This window comes from Vicugna pacos, chromosome X (genome assembly GCF_048564905.1).
Source record: "Vicugna pacos chromosome X, VicPac4, whole genome shotgun sequence".
Taxonomy (NCBI): Eukaryota; Metazoa; Chordata; class Mammalia; order Artiodactyla; family Camelidae; genus Vicugna; species Vicugna pacos.
The window spans coordinates 61,153,369-61,173,298 of NC_133023.1; the positions used below are offsets into that span (position 1 = coordinate 61,153,369).

Below are 19,930 nucleotides of genomic sequence, written 5' to 3' on the forward strand. Positions count from 1 at the left end.
GGTTCAACATATGCAAATCAATCAATGGAATACATCACATCAACAAGAGAAAGGACAAAAACCACATGATCCTCTCAATAGATGCAGAAAAAGTATTTGATAAAATTCAACATCCATTTATGATAAAAACTCTCGCCAAAGTGGGTATAGAGGGAATATGTCTCAACATAATAAAAACTATATATGACAAACCTACAGCCAGCATAGTACTCAACAGTGAAAAACTCAAAAGCTTCCCACTAAAATCTGGGACAAGACAAGGATGCCCACTATCACCACTCCTATTCAACATAGTCTTGGAAGTCCTAGCCACAGCAATCAGGCAACAGAGAGAAATAAAAGGGATCCAAATTGGAAAAGAAGAGGTAAAAGTGTCACTATATGTCAAAGACATGTTACTATATATACAAGACCCTAAAAGGTCCACACAAAAACAGCTAGAGATGACTGAAAAATTCAGCAAGGTATCAGGTTACAAGATTAATGTTCAAAATCAGTTGCATTTCTTTACACTAATGATGAATCAACAGAAAAAGAAAGTAAAGAAACAATCCCCTTTAAAACAGCACCCAAAGTAATAAAATACCTAGGAATAAATCTAACCAAGGAGGTGAAAGAATTATACACAGAAAAGTATAAACCATTGATGAAGGAAATTAAAGAAGACTTTAAAACATGGAAAGATATCCCATGCTCTTGGACTGGAAGAATCAATATTGTTAAAATAGTCACACTGACCAAGGCAATCTACAGATTTAATGCAATCCCTATCCAATTACCCAGGACATATTTCACAGAACTAGAACAAATCATAGTAAAATTTATATGCAACCATCAAAGACTTAGAATTGCCAAAGCATTACTGAAGAAAAAGATAGAGGCTGGAGGAATAACTCTCCCAGACTTCAGACAATACTATAGAGCTACAGTCATCAAGACAACATGGTATTGGTACAAAAACAGACATATAGACCAATGGAACAGAATAGTGAGTCCAGAAATGAACCCACAAACTTTTGGTCAGCTAATCTTCGACAAAGGAGGCAAGAATATACAATGGAGAAAAGCACACTCTTCAGCAAATGGTGTTGGGAAAACTGGACAGCAGCATGTACATCAATGAAGCTAGAACACTCCCTTACACCACACACAAAAATAAACTCAAAATGGATCAAAGACTTAAATATAAGACAAGATACAATAAACCTCCTAGAAGAAAATATAGGCAAAACATTATATGACATACATCTTACGAATGTTCTCCTAGAACAGTCTACTCAAGCAATAGAAATAAAAGCAAGAATAAACCAATGGGACCTAATGAAACTTGCAAGCTTCTGCACAGCAAAGGAAACCATAAGTAAAAGAAAACAACAACCTACGGAATGGGAGAACATTTTTCCAAATGATACCAACAAAGGTTTGATCACCAGAATGGATAAGCAGCACATAGGACTTAGTAAGAATAAAGCAAACAACCCAATTCAAAAATGGGCAGAAGACCTAAACAAGCAATTCTCCAAGGAAGAAATAGAAATGATCACTAGGCACATGAAAAAATTTCAATATCACTAATTATCAGAGAAAAATCAAATCAAAACCAGCCAGAATGGCTATCATTCAAAAGTCCAGAAATGACAAATGCGGGAGACACTGTGGAGAAAAGGGAATCCTCCTACACTGCTGTTGGGAATGCAATTTGGTGTAGCCACTGTGGAAAACAGTATGGAGATTCCTTAAAAGACTAGGAAGAACCTTACCATATGACCCAGGAATCCCGCTTCTGGGCATATATCCAGAAGGAATCCTACTTCAAAATGACATCTGCACCCCAATGTTCCTAGCAGCGCTATTTACAATAGGCAAGACATGTAAACAGCCTAAACGTCTATTACAGATGACTGGATAAAGAAGAAGTGGTATATTTATACAATGGAATACTATTCATCCATAAAAATTGACAACATAACACCATTTGCAGCAACATGGATGTTCCTGGAGAATGTCATTCTAAGTGAAGTATGCCAGAAAGAAAAAGAAAAATACCATATGAGATCATTCTTATGTGAAATCCAAAACAAACAAAACATAAATGCAAAACAGAAACAGACTCATAGACATAGAATACAAACTTGTGGTTGCCAAGGGGGTGGGGGGTGGGAAGGGACAGACAGTGATTTCACAATGTAGAATAGATAAACAAGATTATACTGTACAGCACAGGGAAATATATACAAGATTTTATGGTAGCTCACAGCGAAAAAAAATGTGACAATGAATATATACATGTTCATGTATAACTGAAAATTGTGCTCTACTGGAATTTGACACAACATTGTAAAATGACTATAACTCAAAAAAAATGTAATGTTCATAGTGTAGCTAGAACTATTGTATCTTTTGAATGTAAATTGATGAATGAATAATAAAAACTATCTGAATTCAATTCAATAAGTTATGAATAAAGCTTAAGGGAAAGTGAACATCAGGAAATCCTGGATGGTAAACATACTACCTTGTAAATGAAAATAAAAGTTAAAAACACCATGTCCAATTAGAATTAACCTAGTAGTCTACATTTTCCAGTAATATCTATGCTATGGAAGAGTATTATTAGTAATATGTATCAAAGTAGCCAAGTTTTCTTAATAACACTTATGAATATCAAAGATTTTATCTAAATATCATTTTAAATTATGTCTTGTCTAAATTTATTTAACCCCTTGGGTAAATAAGTTCTATGAACTAATTATGTTAAATAGTAGCCCTTTAAAATGTATTCTTATTTTTCAATTTGAATTTAAGGCATATTCTCTAGACACTAGGCATTTATAATATAATTTTTTAGAAAAATGAAAAATTAGGGAAACAGAGTGGCAGTTACTCATCTAGCTGCTTGGTTTTATGCATTGTTCATGGGAGTTAACGTTGGTATAAATGGTTTTGTTAGTTAGATCTCCTTGGGAACCACTAATAGTATTTCTTCATAATGGTCTGGCTAGAAATACCCCACGTATAATACAAACAGGACATGTGAATTTCAGTAAACTACAAGTGGAAGGGTGATTTTTTTTTGTTTTAATAAAGACATAACATTTATTACATTATTATAAATTTGACAAGCAGATATAAGCAGAGTGTACTTTTGTTTCCTTCTGAAATCTATCTTTATATGGTTCCCTGTAAAATCTTTGAGCTCAGAACAGAAATATGTAAATAGACATCCATATGGTTAGAAACACCTAAAGTATATAAAAAAGTAAATGCTTTTGCTAAAAAGAAAGAAAGAAAGAAAGAGTAAGGAAAGAAGGAGGGAGGGGGAGAGAGGAAAAAGGGAAGGGGGAGAAAGGAAAGGGAAAGGAAGAAAATGATTTTTTAAAAAAACAAGATTACCTTTTGAAAAATCATGATTATATTTGCTTTAAATAAAAATGCTTTAAAAAATCTGGACCAACCACAAAACACCTCAAGAATGTAAGCAGTTCGTTTATACTACAAATTTAATTCTGGTACCTATTTTTGGCTTTATAATGAGTTAAGGATGAAACAAATCAAGAATATGTTTATAACTCACATGGACATTACTCACCCACATTGGGAGGTTTCACATAATTTACAGGTAGTTCTGGAGGTCTCCCTCTATGTAGAGCTGCAAAAGCAGACCCATTCCATAGTGTACTCTTACAGTCTATACAAAAAGATTCAAAAGTTAATCAAGGCATAGAACAATGCTTTTTCTTTTTTAACTGTACCTCAGAGGCAAATGTCTGTTTTCAATTTCATTTGTTAAAATATATTTTACCTATTAAAACCACAATAAACATAACATGCATATGTTTAAACATGTTATAATCTATATTATGATTGGTAAACATCAAAGCCTTAATATTATCATCAAGATATTTTATTTCTGTGCTGACCAAAACTAAAACTTTTATTATGCATATACTTGAATCTTATGTAACTATGTCATGGATTAACAAGGCTTTAAGTTTACATTAGTCTGCCATTTGACCTTTAGGTTTATACATGTCTGCTCATATAAAAGTATGTAAGCAAGGAAACAACTTCAGCATAAATATGTCAGGTAAAATTCAGAAACATTTATGTTTGGTGCATGTTCATGTTCTGGAGCGCCTGCCAGCTGTGCCATAACAGGTAACAACACTGCATATCAGATGATAACTGAGTATAAATAGTTGTATTTTTGTCTTTTGCATTTATGTCAAAAAATTCAAGCAAATATGAAATATTCCTAATAATTCAATTTTGAAATAAAAATACTCTACTACTCCCTTGAAAGGTTCCAAATTAACTGAACTGAAGAATGTCCTTAAATTTTAAAATGAGATATTTAAAAACTGATATTATTTAAGCACCTATTTATCTTTGTGAATTAGGAGTTAAAAAACATTATGCTAATGAAACATGGAAATAAATTGGTTGTTAAACCTGAAGTATTAAATTCACTAAGGGACATCCTTAGTATCTAATTTCACATTTTTATGTTCATAAAACTCTTTCTATGTAATTTACATATTGGAGTTCCATCTAAAACTTTGGGGAAAATCTGTAAAAGACTGAAATATAGTGGAGTAGAGCAAGTGTTATTCAACACTGGATTGATACTTTTGTTTAAATATTTTCAATTATAAACATCTTTATATATCATAATTTTCATTTACCTGTTATGAAATATGCAATATAACTAGGATGATATCAAGACTCAAAGATTAGGGACATTAAAATGTAATGAAAGATTATTTTAGGCATTTATACTGAACTAATCAGAGCAGCGATCTGTTGAGATCTCTGTTCCACAGGATCACAAAGAGATTTTATATTCTTTACCTCTACAGTATTCATTGTTTTACAGAAAAGGGCTCCATTTAGGACTCTAAAATATTTACTTGTACACTAGGAAAATAAAAACAAGATTGGCAAGGTGAGAAAAACCAGAAGAAAATTATTAGAAAAGCATGGGAACATTTATCTGACATAAAAATATAATGCTTTCTACTCCTTCCTCTAAAAACTGTAAAAATCTTACCTTTGGCGTCTCGTAACAGAGATTGCCGACCAACACCTAGTAATGTCTGTACCCCAGGAACACTCTGAGGGATCTCCTTATCTAGTAAAGGACCAATCCGCTCACAAATTTTAAGGAGGTAGTCTGGAGGAATGTGTGCATTGGCTGCCACCTAAAAAGCATAAATAAAATACAAGAAAACAAATTTGGTATAAAACCATCAATCTAGTGCATTACCCAACTGTTCCATCATGTAACAAAGTACAATTTTAAAAATGCTATAAGAAAAATAACATTTTAAATATTTACTACTTCAATCACATTTAAGAAACAACTACAAAAATTAAGCACACTTAAACAAATGATAACATTTAAATGATATTAGTTTAACTTACTTCTACATGTCTTGATTAAATCATTTATTTTGCTGTTAATCTTACGCAATAAGCATTATAAAACAGCAAAAATGAGCATGTCTAAAAACAAAGTACAAAGATTATGGGTAAATTCTACTCGTACTTGATCCATAGTGATGAACTGATCAATAATCAGAGAATCTAGATTCTATATAAATGATAAGAATGCAAACAAAAGGTATTACTTGCACCTAGGTCCCTGATTAACAGGACACATTTTCTTAATAAAGCAGAACTGTTTTTCCTAAAAAAGTTAACTGGCTACAAAAATGGTATCAGATTAATGATTATTTTAAAACACCATGTTTTAAAGAACTAAACTATGTACTCAAATTCACTGCAACATTAACTCATTTTTAAAGCACACAAGTAAATTTCAGAAGATGGTTAACAAATACAGAAATGGATGAGACAATTATAAAAAAATCTGTTTTTCACTTTTTATCTAAGAGTCCGTTACTAATGTGTATCATAAAACCTAATTATTAAAACAGTAAACAGAGTAAACGAGAATATTGAAAATCCTTAGATAAAAAGAGCATCCACAATCATCTTGACATAAGGTCCTGAAATTACTCACAGCTACATTTCCAATTTTTATAAGTACTACAGTAAATATATATACAGAGAGAGAAATACATATATATGTGTGTGTGTGTGTATATATATAGATAGATATCTACCATCACATAGGACAAGCATCAATGTAATACCATCAAGTCAAGAACAAGATAACACAAAATAATTTTGTAAATCATCCTTAATGATCACCATGAGAAGAGACTTTTCTGTGTTCTCAATAAATATTTGTTCACTGAATCAATGAATAAATAAAAGCCAAAGTAAAGTCTATCTATAAACAATATTATATGAATTCATAGAGGAAAAATTTTAGATTTTCCTATCAGGGCGCATTTTTTGTTTTCTTGGGAAACATGAAGAACTACAATCCAACATGTGTTTAGGATTATGGGAATAAATGATTCTATTCTGATTTTTAAAAGTTATTTCCTGCCAATTATCTTTACAAGTCTCTGCAAAAAACAACTTTAATCTACCAAAATAACTGGGGCCTGAGCAACTGTTGTGACGCTCAGAAAGAGTGGCAACTTAATTTGATTATTTTATATTTGCATCTACAAGGTTTAGCTTCTGGATTGGTATAAAGGATCAAGCAAATTCTTTCAGTTATTTCACACATCTCTAGGTGTGTTTTCCAAGCAATTAACTACATAGACTATCTTTAAGTAAAATATACAGGTAATATTAAAGTCAAAGTAGCTGATGAGTCGATCTAAAAATGATTTTTTGTTGTCTACAGACATTGATATCCTAAAATCCTAGTGTGTAACTCGTTCTCTCCACATTAGGGCATTTCCTAAATATACCTACATGCAAATATAGTTAGTACTCCTAAAAATATGTTACCTCAAAGAAAAAAGCCTTAAAATACTGCATATTAACATCTATAATAGCTTGTGCCATTTTTCCCCCAACACTGTCTTGTATGAACTGGGCTTCTAATATCAGGCATTACTTTTCATCAAGTAAATGTTAATATGAAGGCTTTAACGCACAATGATAGTTGATGCCTTTAGTGGCGTTTTCTTTTTTATCAAGTTTCTTTTCTTTGTCTCATTACCATCTCAAGAGTTATTCACTTGTTACAAAACTGTAACTACCCTAGACATTGCAATATACCCACCAATGTATAATCTAGAAAATGGGAGTTATCTAATATGAATTTTAAGAATTACCCTCTTATAGAAAACCTGTCAGAATTATATCTTAAACTGACAACTTAAGTTACCCCCAACTCCGGCTACTTCATTTTATAAAAACAAGGATGTTTGATTTTCACCTAATTATATAAATTTTTTTATCAATGCCTCAGTAATAATTTAAAAACATAGAATCATTAATTAAGCAATTAAAACAAGGCTTATCTACTCTCAAATTCTCCCCCCTTGAAGGTCTATTAAAATTTGATTACAAAACAGTACTAGAGAAATAGATTCTAACACCACAATGGCAATAACAATACTTTTGAATTTGAACATGCCATTCTCTTTTAAACAACATTAACAAGTTTCCAGACTATATCAGCATGGTACTTGCAATAACAGTTTCTTCTAAATCAAACTTCAGGACTCATAGTGGTAGTTAATAATTACTTCAATCCATTTGTTTTGATTTAAGCTGAAATTTTTTACAGGTGTTTTTAGGCATAAGAACTCATATGTACCCTCAGTAGTTATATTTCTAAGTTTTTTTAAATTTTGTGTTAGAATTACATACGAATATAATGTAATATATAATAAAATGTAATATTCAACGTATTAAAAATATTCTGCAAAATTCATGGCTCATTATAAGCTACTCTTATATAAGCTGTTCTTATTAAAACTCAAAATATTCTAATTTCAGTTATTAGCCAAATTTCTCTTTCTGGAATATGATGGCCAACAAGTAACATAAGTTCTTTGAGAGCTGCAAAAAAGCATTCTCTGAAAACAAAGTTCAGGTTTAATATAAACTTCTGTATTCTGTAAAACAGCTCTAAGGAGTTAAATTATAGAATCTTTGAACCAGAAGTATCCTTTACATATAATCAATTTAATTCCACATCTTACAGTAGGAAAAACAGATGCAGAGAAGTGAAGTTCAATGGTCTTCTGGGTCTCCCTGTCCACCGCTACTTCTATTAAGGCAGTTAAAAAATCATGAAGGTAATTAACACAAAGACTGCAAAAAAATAAACTATAAATTTGAATAAACAGATAGAAATTAAGTGAAACACAGATTATAAACCTTCTTAATAGGAAGACTGGCTGACCTAAAGAGCAAATCTAACAACTGAAATTACCACACTTCAGCATCATTATGACAACTGAGAAGACCAGAGAGCTGAGAGATGATCCTACTCATGATAATTAGTTAAAAGGAATCCAGCTGGGCACTGAATAAAATGCAAAAAGTACCTAATCTCAGGGGGCCAGGAGGCCTGTACCAAGAGCTACATTTGAAATACTAATTTTCAGATAGCAATGACAGCATTTTTACCTAGGCCTTCTGAAATAATAGTATCAGACAAGTAACTGAAAAACAAAGAAAACAGAAATGTTTGTGTGTTTTGCTTTTTAACTAAAATCATAACTACACAGGTAAAATGAAGAATCAAACTGAGACCATATGCTGAAGAAGTAAAATGCAACATTTTATCCGAAATTTAAAATTTTTGCAGGGAGTGGGGTGGAATAGAAGCAGCATATACAAAAAGTTAGTCACAAGACATTTTGATTTAGGGACAGAAAACAAAACAGATTTTGAAAAATAAAGCAAGGCTTTAAATACATCAACATAAGTATAGTAGAAAAATAAGCTTGGTATTTTGAAGTCTGAAAGCCTGGATTACTCAGGCTCTACTAGCTGTTACTCCTTCTGGCAATGTGATATAGTAGAAAGGTCTTAGATTTGAATTTTTCCAGCATCCCCAGTTCCTACTTATGTGACCTGCAAAGTTAGTCTCTGAGCCTGTGCTTCCTCATCTATAAAATGGGGAGTAATGATAACCACCTCATATTATTTATGAAACAGAAACACCAGTCATTCACTGATGCATTCAGACATTTAAAATATAGGGATACAATGGAAAGATTAAACTGCTGTCTGGAAAACCCATAACCCCAGTGGGTTAAACAAACTTGTAGATAGAAACAAATCAAAGCTACAAGTGACCATAGATGAACAAGTTTCTTCTGTATAGCACAGGGAACTATATTCAGTATCTCGTAGTAACCTATAATGAAAAAGAATATGAAAATGAATGTATGTATGTGTATGTATGACTGAAATATTATGCTGTACACCAGAAATTGAGACAACATTGTAAACTGACTATACCACAGTAATTTTTTTAATGCCACAATGATTAGAAGTCATTTCACATGCCTGGGAGTATAACAATAAAATTTGGACATATTTAAACAAACAAACAAACAAAAGCTACTAGTGCCCAGGGGTTTAGTACAGAGAGCTAAGGAAGCAAAGTAGTACAGGGCTTAATTTATCCTGGGGGTAGAGGTTCATGTCCAGTTTCATACCTGAAGGCTAAGTGAAAGTTAACAAAACAGAGAAAAGGAAGGGAAGGCATTCCAGGCAGAGAGAAAGGCACCCCCACCCAGTAAACATATTTTGCACAGTGACTAGCACATAGTATCTCCTCAGTGTTTAAGATGCTCCTCTACAACATGAAAAAAATAATAAAAGTTTAAAAAAATAAAAAAAACTTTATCCAGAGTTTCAAGATACTCTGATTTTGAAGAAAAATGCATATACTTGTACAAAAAAGAAAACAAAAAAGTTTTATTTTCTTCTTGACACTTTTCAGTAAAATATAAATATCTGCAATAATCCAATAGTATATCTTTACAATTTGTGTTGAGTTTTTTTAATGTTCTAAACTTGAAGGAGGAGAAAGGAAAAAAGAACTGGCAGCAAAAGGAAAAAAGGGGCCTTTCTACTGCAGTAATACCACTGATTAACAGGGTAGACTACAAAGTGTTAAGACTTCCTATCACTTCTTTTGAAAATATAAATCATTGTTCATAGCATTTCTTTCTCTTTTTCTTAGTTTTAAGACTTCTTCAGGAATGAGACAGCCAGAGCAATCCACCCAAGGCTCAAGTATTATCTGGGTTACATTGCCACAAGAAAGCACTACAAATACTATCCTTGAGGTTAGATGATATCAAGGCAAGAACAAGGGACCCACCCACATTCTAGAAGTTTCCCAGTAGAGAAAGGTCCAAAAAAAGAACCCCATACCAGCTAGCAGATTAGTAAACTTAAAAATATATATATATCATGAAATGCTTCTAACAAAAGTTAAGAAAATTGAACACATAATAACTAAGAGCCAGTTAATTATAAAGCACCATGGTAGACACTAAATGGTATAAGAAAACATCTTCAACAGGGTAATTTAAAATACCATAAATAAATTATCAATAATGTATAGAAATTAAGTTTAGGACAAGAGATCAATCAGAAGGGTTGAGAAACATTCACCTAATCCAAAGTCGTACTCTTTAACAGCTCTTTCTGAGATACCAATTTTCCCAAGACTAATGATAAATCTCCAAAAGGATTTTAATCATTGAAAGTATTTTCCTAGACCCAATGTGTGAAAAAAAAAGCCAAGGGTCAATCCAGATGAATAGCTAAAACTAACATATTACAGAAAGCAAGAGTGTACATGTGGCTCAAGCAATCCACAGTGAGAAATATGAGTTTTTAGACATTGATTGCTGTCTGCCATAATACCTATCACCATTATATACACACTGGGTCAAGCAGCATATGCTTTTTGGTTTCCCATGATGCACTGCGTTCTTCCTAACTATGGCTGTGTGTCCACGTAACAGTTAATAAATCACACATGCTTAAATTGCTTCCACACTTAGAGATGCAATAACCATGCTACCAGTACTCAAAGATCATTCTACAGTTTTAATAGACAATTTAAAGCTATTACTAGTAATTAGAGAACAAGAGCTGGGTAAGGTAAGAAAAAATACAGGTATGTCTGGAATTCAGTGTTTTAAAGTAGTTGATGAGAAAAAAAATGAAGTAGTTGGTAAAGATCAAATAAGATAATGTGACAACACTTTTAAACTCAAATATGTTATATGTAGATGTAAATTCTTATAATGACATATATCATCATAGATGTATTACTTTTAAAGATAGTAGTAAACGTACAATTTCGATAAAATTTTTTTGAATAGCATAAAATTGCATCAAGTCTTTTGTATATGAAATGAAAGTAATACAATCTATGTCACTCCAAATGTAAGCACTAATTGGTACTTTCAATTCTCTAGATGAAAACTGCTTAATAAATGTAAAAATATATACCATACCTAAAGATAATTATGTCTTTGATTCCATTCTAAGTTAGGATTCTCCATAAAATGATTCTAAAATCTTAAAACATCTTAATTTTTTCCAAGACACCATTTCAATATATAAAATGTGTACATTAACAAAAACTGTTCATTTAAACACACACACACACACACACACACACTCATTGCTCTGTTATCCCCAATAAAGCTCCAAGGAGGAAGCAAAAAGCCAAAAATTCAACAGGGTCACCACAAATGAAAGGATACCTGTAATTATTTAAGTTATCTACCTTAAAGATGTATTGTAAGAAGCAAATCTAATTATTATGTTGTAAATAATAGTCAAGCAGAAATAAAGAAAAATGTTCAGATCAAACTTCAAAAAAAATCACCCTGACTTCAAGTCTCTCCCTGTATCATTACTTAAAATTCTAAAAAGTTAAATTTTTTTCTGAATGGCATAATCAAAAATACTACAGTTCAACATAAACTGACAAATATTTCTTGTACAGACTTGTTTTTTTTAAAAGGCACTTCAGATCTGGATATGTCAATACTTGGTTGCCAGTAGCTTTAACAAAAAAGCACCTTCCCCTATGTTCCAAATTATAAGTAAAACATTACATCAGAATTAAATAAGAAAAAAGAGGGATTCCTAGACTAAGTAACAGTAGTAATGAAGTACTGAAGAAATCCAACTTACTACCTTTAATAGGCTTCTTAATAAATCAAGTTAAGCAGTATAGATGATTCAAGTGAAAGTTATATATATATGGACAGAAAAGCAGGATTTTTGTTTCAAATATGTGGTATACATGATTATGAAACTTCAGTATTTTGGTATCCTTGTTTATACTCCTTCACCTCTTCATTATGCATTTGTATTCTTTCCTTTTTATACCTCAAGACATATTAAGTTTGAAGCGTTGTTATATAATTTAACATATAAGATTATACTCCTTAAGTTTCAATCCTAAATGTGTAGCTAAAGCCAAGATCACACTGCATAAAGCCATTTTTATAACAGCACTTTAAAAAATACCTACTTCAAGAAAAAAACAACACCTCTCCCACAGGGAAGCCACTCAAAATCGGAAGTCAGATTTCAAATGATTTTTATCAACAATACAACTGATGAATCTAGCAATCAATCAAACACCCACACTCAGTTCTCAGCCACTACACTTCTTTGCCTTCTATTCAAATTCTCACTCAGTCCTGCCTCATCATCCCTTACAAAGAAATCTATATGTAGAGACTAGGTATATGACTTAAAATAATACCATATTATCAAAATGTAATATCCCTAGAAAAACTGGATCCCAGTGTGGAAAAATAAAAACCTAAGTGTACAATATAAAAATTAAACTAAAAACAAAAAGATACACTATCTAAGCTATAGATTAACGTTCAAACAATAGAAGAAATTCTGTGTATATAAAAATTAAAAATATATAAGGAATTACAAAAACAATAAATTCAGTAGATAAATATGAAAATCAAGTATATGTAGGGATGGGGAAGGGTATAGTTCAAGTGGTAGAGCGTATGCTTAGCATGCATGGGGTCCTGGGTTCAATCCCCAGTACTTCCTCTAAAAACAAATAATAAAACCTAAATACCTCCCTCCTGCAAAAAAACAAAAAGTATATGTAGAGATACACAAATGGATTAAGAACAATTAAAAAATAACTAGTAAAAGTTTAAGCCTCACTAATAATGGGGAAAAGAGCTAATTAAATCAACTAAGGACTATTTTCACCTATTAAAGCCACCAAAATATTTTTAAACAACTTTATTGTGGTATAATTCCTGCACAGTAAACTACACATATTTCAGATGTACAATTTGACGAATTTTGATAGATATCTACACCTATGAAACCACTACCACAATCAAGAGCTAACTAAAATCAACTAAGAGCTAATTAAATCAACTAAGGACTACTTTCACTACTAAAGCATCAAAAAATTTTAAAATATTTTAAAAATTAACTCTAAGTACCCAGATGGTGACATTATAAATTAGTACAATCTTCTGGAGAGCAATCTTACAATATATAACAAAAGCTATAAAATGGATGGGACCCTTGATCTGATAACTCCACTTTAGAAATATAGTCCAGGAAAACAACTCAAAAAAAAAAAAAGACAGGGAGAAAGCAGAAAGACTTAACTATGCAAAGATAGTAGTGAAAAACTGGAAGTAACTCAAATACTCAACTGGTAATAGAGTTCAACACACAGCAACTTAAATCATTCCTTACCATTAAAATAACAATGACTATTTAAATACAGATAAGTATATGTAAAAGTGTTAATACGAAAATATAAAGCTAAAGTGGATATTGATTATAATTACATGAAAATATGCCTTTACAATATAAGGAAAGGAAGTCTAATTAAACTGGGTTTTGTTTTGTTTCTTGTTTTTGTTTGTGTGTGTGTGGTTAGGAGACTATTTTTAATTATTTTCATGTTGATTTACTTTTTATCATTGTCAAGTTAATTTTTAAAAAGCTTTTTCCTTTTAAGTTTCCTTTCCCTACTTGCTTAAAATGGTCCACTTAGAGACAAAGAAATGTAAACAAAAACATTTTCAGTACACCTCTGTATAAAACTCTGTCTTCAAAACCACATTAGTCATAGTGTTAAAACATTGGTAGGCACTGTTGTTTTTGCCTTTTGGCAGAACTTCAGTGCAACAAAAAGTCTGACTAAAAATTAAATAAACTGGTAATACATGCAGTTTTTCAAAAATAATTTTTATCTGAGAACTTTTTACCATTAATATTATAGATGGTGGAGTTTATCCTTATCACAATTATTATAGCATTTTCTGTGATTTACAGATATAAAATTTACTCAGATTTGGTAATAATTAGCCTGGCCTCATTATTGTAATTTAATACAAAGAGAAATATCAAGTGAACACCAAAGCAATTTAAATACTGTTTTGTTGAAAGCAAAATTTAAATCACTTTATTTATATTTAGAGTCTACCATTCCCTTCCAACTTTCTTTAACTTCGTCTGATTTTCCTCCATTTGGAGCTTATTTGAAGAAAGGATAGCTGAATTTAGATTTTAGTAACATCAATCCTTTCTCCTTTTATTTCCTTCCAGTTCGCTGTGCCAATGGCTAACACAAGGGAACATCCTCCCAAAAATAAAAAGGATCACCTTTTCGTGTGTGTCAATGCTGAGCCAAAAGTGCATTTACACTATGAATTATATTTGTAGGAGGAACAACACAGTCAATCCAATGCTTTTTGGTCCTCTACTAAAGTAAATCCTATTTTAAAATATGACCATCATTGTCTCCTTGTAAACCCAAAATCGTGTTTCATCAATTCTCAAAAAGGTCATAATCCATAGTTATTTTTTAGTGAAATTGTATCTGCACAAATGTGATTTGATAATAATTTGATGAGCTATTTCCTAGAATCTGAGATACACAACGATTATGCGTTTATTCCGTGGCGATTACCTAAACCCGGCAAATTTTGGAATTAGCTTGATGCTCCCTACTATTTTTAATTGTGTCGTTTTTCCCAGTCCTGGATCCGTCAACTCCCTTCCCGAACCCCCTCCGCCGTGCCGCACCCCCCCACCCCCCGAAAAAAAAAAAAGACTAAGCCTGGCCTCAGTTCCCGTATTTCAAGCCAGGACCAACCAGAAACCAGTTTTCTTCCACTAATCCGGAACTCCGGGCTGTTACCAACGCTGCCATTGGCCAGCGTCAGTCCTTGGTACGTGCCCCAAGATAACCCCCTGGTTTCTCTCCCTTTTCCCCCTACAATGGGCCTTTCCCAATGTTTGTAACAAATTCATAATCCACAGTAAGGCATCTCTGATAACCAACTCACATTCTTCAAAGTTTTCGGGTGGAAACAAACAAGGCCGAGGGGAGGGCAAGGTACCCTTTCACCGACTCGCTGGGAGGGGGGAAGGGGCAGTTCTTTGCCTCAGCATCGAGATCTAGAGCCGGGTAGGTTGAGGGGTAGGGGGCGGGTTGGGGGAACAAGGTGGGGAGGGAGTGGAGAAAGAGTTGGGTCAAGTTGAAATGAAAACTTTACTCACCAGATCCTCGAAGCTTCTTCGGTGCTCTCTCCCCTCCCAGTCTAAGCGGCGCGGAATAAGCTGGGGGCCGGAGAAAAGAAAAGGGGGGGAAGCAAACGATAAAGGCCAAGCCTCTGCTCCCCATCAACCCGACCCAGCTTGTGTCCCTGTCCTCGACCCTTTGGCGTCTTTATTTCTCTTGGCCTGATAGCTGTTGTCTCAGAGCTAGACGAGTATAGGGGGAAGGAGGCCGAGGAGGAGGAAATCCTGAAAAACCACCTCCCACAGGCATAAAGAGGGGGCGAGTTAAGACCCCAGCGATATCCGCCCCTTTTGAGGAAAGAAGCCGGTTCACCCCTGTGACAACAGCTATGAGTGCCCAGATCCAAGCCTCTCTCCTGGCCCCTGCCCTCCGCCCCTGACTTACCCTCCCCTTCCTCCAGACTCACCCCAACCCTCCCCACCTCTTCCCGAAGGGACTCCGTACCTGATGCTCCTCCAGCTCCTGCACTAGCACCTGAGCAAAAGGGAAACACGGATATGAGGAGCTGCTCAGGCCATCAACCCATTCCTCCCTCCTCAATTCGAACCCAGCCGCTGACGGTAGGGCTAGTCAAGGCCGGTCTTTCCCTCACCCTCAGCGGAACCGCACACCCCGCTGCCTCGATTTCACCATTGGGACCATTCCCCAAGATTTCCAGATCTCCTTCTCCCTCTCACCTGAGCGGATTTGTTGCAGGGTCCGGACTGCAAGAATCTAGCAATCAGGTAATACAGCTCTAAGGAAGAAGGGGGAAAGGAGGTTGAGATGGAGGCAAAGAAGAGAAATAGAAGCTTTTTCAAAAGAAACTGACAGCCGTCGCGCTAAGCCCCCATCCCCTTAGCCCCCGGACACAGCTACCCACCGGCTTCGATCTGGGTAGGTGCCGCCGCCATCCTTTTCCCGAGGGGGTTTGGGGGCTTCGCTCCGGAGGGGCTGGCGGGCGCGGGTGGGGGCGCTGCCTCTATTGTGGTGAAGCCCCCATGCCCAGGAGTCCCGCCGCTTCCGCCGCACTTCTCGTCCCAGTTTCGGTCTCTCTCGGATTCATCGCATCACGTTTCGACCCATAGATATTCTAGCCCAAGAGCTGAGGAGGCGGAGGAGGAAGGAGAGGGAGAGAGAGAAGAGGAGGGAGGAGCCGAAGTGGCGGAGGGGTGGGCGGGGGCAAAGGAGGTGGAGAGAGGGGAGGGTAAAAACTGTAAGAGAAGCCTGCACCGCTCGTTGTTCGCCGCCAGAGGCACTAACGCAGCTGCCAGTTCGCAGCTCTCCTAGACGGCCGACGGTTGCCTAGCTACCGCTCCCGGAAGGAGGGGGAGGTGCTAACTGACGGCCGACGCTCTGGCAGCCGCCGTTGAACTCGGTGGTGACGTTCCCTACCGGGAGCACCAGGGTCGGCTGCCCTTCCTGTGAGGGTAGTCGGGACCTTTCCTATTGGGGACCTTCCTTTTCTGGAGTTACAATGAGGAACATTTGAGGAGCCGACCTGATTCTGATGCTTTCTTCGATTTCCTACCGACACCGAAGGGGGTTTGATTTTTCGATCTCTTCCACCTAAAGGAGGCTAGCCGCTAGAGGATCTTGTGACTCAGGAAGAAAAAGAAGCCTTTACTTCGTTGTCACTAGCTTCTCTTTAAAATGATTTTGTACCAGATGAAAATACTGTGTACTTAGCAGTCCAGGGTGCAGGGCTCACGTTATTATAGAGAAAAACCAGTTCTAAAAACGTCCCCTGATTCTGATAAATATCTCAGGTGGAATTTTCTGTCAGACATGAAGCATTTTGTTTTTCCCCCTTCTGAAAGTTTAACACATGCCATAGCTGTCCCATTCCTGTAGGATAATTTTCAATTGTGTCTTCAAATACTGCCAAAGTGTTTTATGTTAGCCATGAATTTTTATGTATTACTGCATATTTGTATGCAAGGTAGTTTTCTACAGGTTGGGGCACCATTTGTTGTTTAATGTATAACCCCATACTCAGTACAGTACGGACTTTTAATATTTGGTAACTAACTGAAATCTTAAGTGCTCAAAGGATTTTTAGAGTAATTAACAGACGTATTGTAAATTGGGTCTCCTTTCCTACTTTCCCTTACTTAGTAGCCTGATCCCACCTCCAGCCTTGACCAAAAGAAGTAATTAATAGAAGCTGAACCTGATGAGACCAGAAATGCTGTTTAAGCTGTATGTTGAAATATTAAAATTTGAAGGTTCACCTTTTAAGGTTAGGGCTGGATTCTTAGAGATTTGATTTCTTCACTCAGAGCTCAGCCATTGACCACAGTGGGCCTAGAATTGCATTATGCTGACATAAGTTTGGCCTAGGTTGGTTAGCTCTCACTGTAGGCATTATTTTCCCCTCAGAAAGAAATAACTACACAAGTTATGTGATTTTATAAGTCTATCTTTGGTCATTAGGCTGTAGTACTTGATAAAACAAATGACATTAATTGAAAAATATTAAATATTGAAAAGATCTATAAGCCCTAGATAACTCATTGCAAGTAGCTTAGCAAAACACCACACTGAATATATTTTACAGATCAAGTATAATATGTACAGCAGTTAACATTAAACAATTACCATGCACTAATAAGCACTTTGCAACCGTTACCTCATTTAATCTTCATAAGACCCTAAGAGGTAGTTTGTATTGTTATCTGCATTTTACAAATGTTAAAAATGACTATATGACTTTGGACAACTCACTTAAACTCTTTTAACCTTATTCCTTATCTATGAAATATGAGTAATAGTATTGGCCATGCCCACTTCACAGGAATTGCTATAAAATCATGTGAATATATTTGTGTCATATTTCAAAAACTTTATAGGGCATTGTTATTCCAGTGATTGCTGCAGTATCAGTCTGGTGCAATCAGGAGAGAAAAGGTACACAGTAATTGAAATAAAGTTTAAGTTACAGAGTTATTAACAATAGCAGGAGACTGGCGTAATGAGGAACTACCTAGTAAGGCATGAAAAGAACTCAAAAGAATATAGGAATAAAAGACAATATATAATAGAATAACAGATATAACAGCCACTACCCCCTGAGCTGAGACAGAGTAATCTCAATCCCTACTGCCCACTCAGGGCTAAGATCCATATCTTGTTGGAGAGGAAACAGCCAGGCAAGGGTTATTCAGTGACAGGAAAGGTGCTGTGGTACCTTGCAGGCAGAACTAGCTGAAACTCCAACCTCTGGAAATTGCTGGAATTTTGCCCTTTGGAACTTTCTAAAAGCCTATCCTCTGGAATCAACCTTCTAGGGTACCTGGGAAATAGTTCACAGGGAAGTGTCTCACCAGAGGCACTTTACTACAGAACTGCCAGAGGGAGGGTACCAGGGGAAGCTGCTGGGTGCTACACAAACCATGCACCACAGGAGCCAGGCAGTAGAGAAAGCCACACAAGCAGCAGGAGCAGCCTACTCAGTAAGCACACCAGAAGCAGGAAGCAAAACCCTTTCTTCCTATACTGTATTTCAAGTTCCCTCTACTGACAAAGCTTCACTTCTTCCTGACCAAAGAAAAATATTTAAATGGCCCAGATCCATTTTCATAGAGCAGTCAATAAGGGAGAATTTAAAGATGATAAGCAACAAATCAATAAACTAGCACATCTTCCCTCCTGTTTTCTTGACTGTAATGACTATGATGATAAAAAGAAACTTATTAAAATGTGTATGTAAACATAAAAAAAAGTGTTCATTTGTTTCTCAGGATAAGCCTAATCTGAATTATTTTGTTGCATTTAAAATCTCCAGTTTTAACTCTGAGGCCAAGGGCTTAATTGGGAGGGGAAATAAATTTTTATAAACTAAAGCAAATATGAATTTACATAGAAAAAAAGCAGGGATGTTTACCTGATAGTTGTATAACAAATTGCCACAAACTTGGTGACTTAAAATAACAGAAATTTGTTTTGTTACAGTTCTGGAAGTCAGAAGTCTGAAGTCAGAATATCACCAGGCCGGAATGCCTCCAAAATCTCTGGTGGAGAATCCTTATTCCAGCTTTTGATGACTACTGGCATGCCTGGAAATCACTAGAAATTGTGGTAGCCTAACTCAAATCTCTATCTTCATCTTCACATGGCCTTTTTCCTTATGTCCCTGTGTTAAATCTCCCTCTCCTTTTTCTTATAAGGACACCAGTCATTGGATTTTGGCCTTACCCCAAATCCAGAATGATCTCCTCTTGAGAACCTTAACTTAGTTATATCTACAAAGACTCTATTTTCAAATAGGGTCATATTCTCAGGTACTGGGGGATAAGGCATGGACATATTTTTTTGGAAGAAGCATACTTAAACCCACTAAATCATTGTTTTATTTTGACTCATTTAAAGTCATATTTCAGTGGAGAATCAAGGTTGAAAATTTAACAGTTCTCTGTAGTATGGCCAAAAAAAGAGAAAAAATAGGAAATTCTGAGATGAAGGGACAAAAATGGTAAATAAGGTTAATATAAC

At 35.1% G+C, this 19,930-nt stretch overlaps 1 protein-coding gene across 4 annotated transcripts in view; it reads right to left on the reverse strand.

Annotated features, from left to right (window-relative positions):
• BRWD3 (bromodomain and WD repeat domain containing 3) overlaps positions 1-16,563 on the reverse strand; it is a 120,480-nt gene extending 103,917 nt beyond the window's left edge. For all 4 annotated transcript variants that reach the window (XM_031671567.2, XM_031671566.2, XM_031671565.2 and 1 more), the window contains exons 1-6: positions 16,320-16,563; positions 16,135-16,193; positions 15,902-15,931; positions 15,436-15,495; positions 5,051-5,201; positions 3,590-3,688 (exon numbers count right to left, since the gene is read on the reverse strand). In XM_031671567.2, coding sequence (XP_031527427.1) covers positions 3,590-3,688; positions 5,051-5,201; positions 15,436-15,495; positions 15,902-15,931; positions 16,135-16,193; positions 16,320-16,350 — 430 coding nt within the window. In that variant the 5' untranslated portion in view covers positions 16,351-16,563. The remainder of the gene's footprint in view (positions 1-3,589; positions 3,689-5,050; positions 5,202-15,435; positions 15,496-15,901; positions 15,932-16,134; positions 16,194-16,319) is intronic.
• Positions 16,564-19,930: the final 3,367 nt, after the last annotated feature.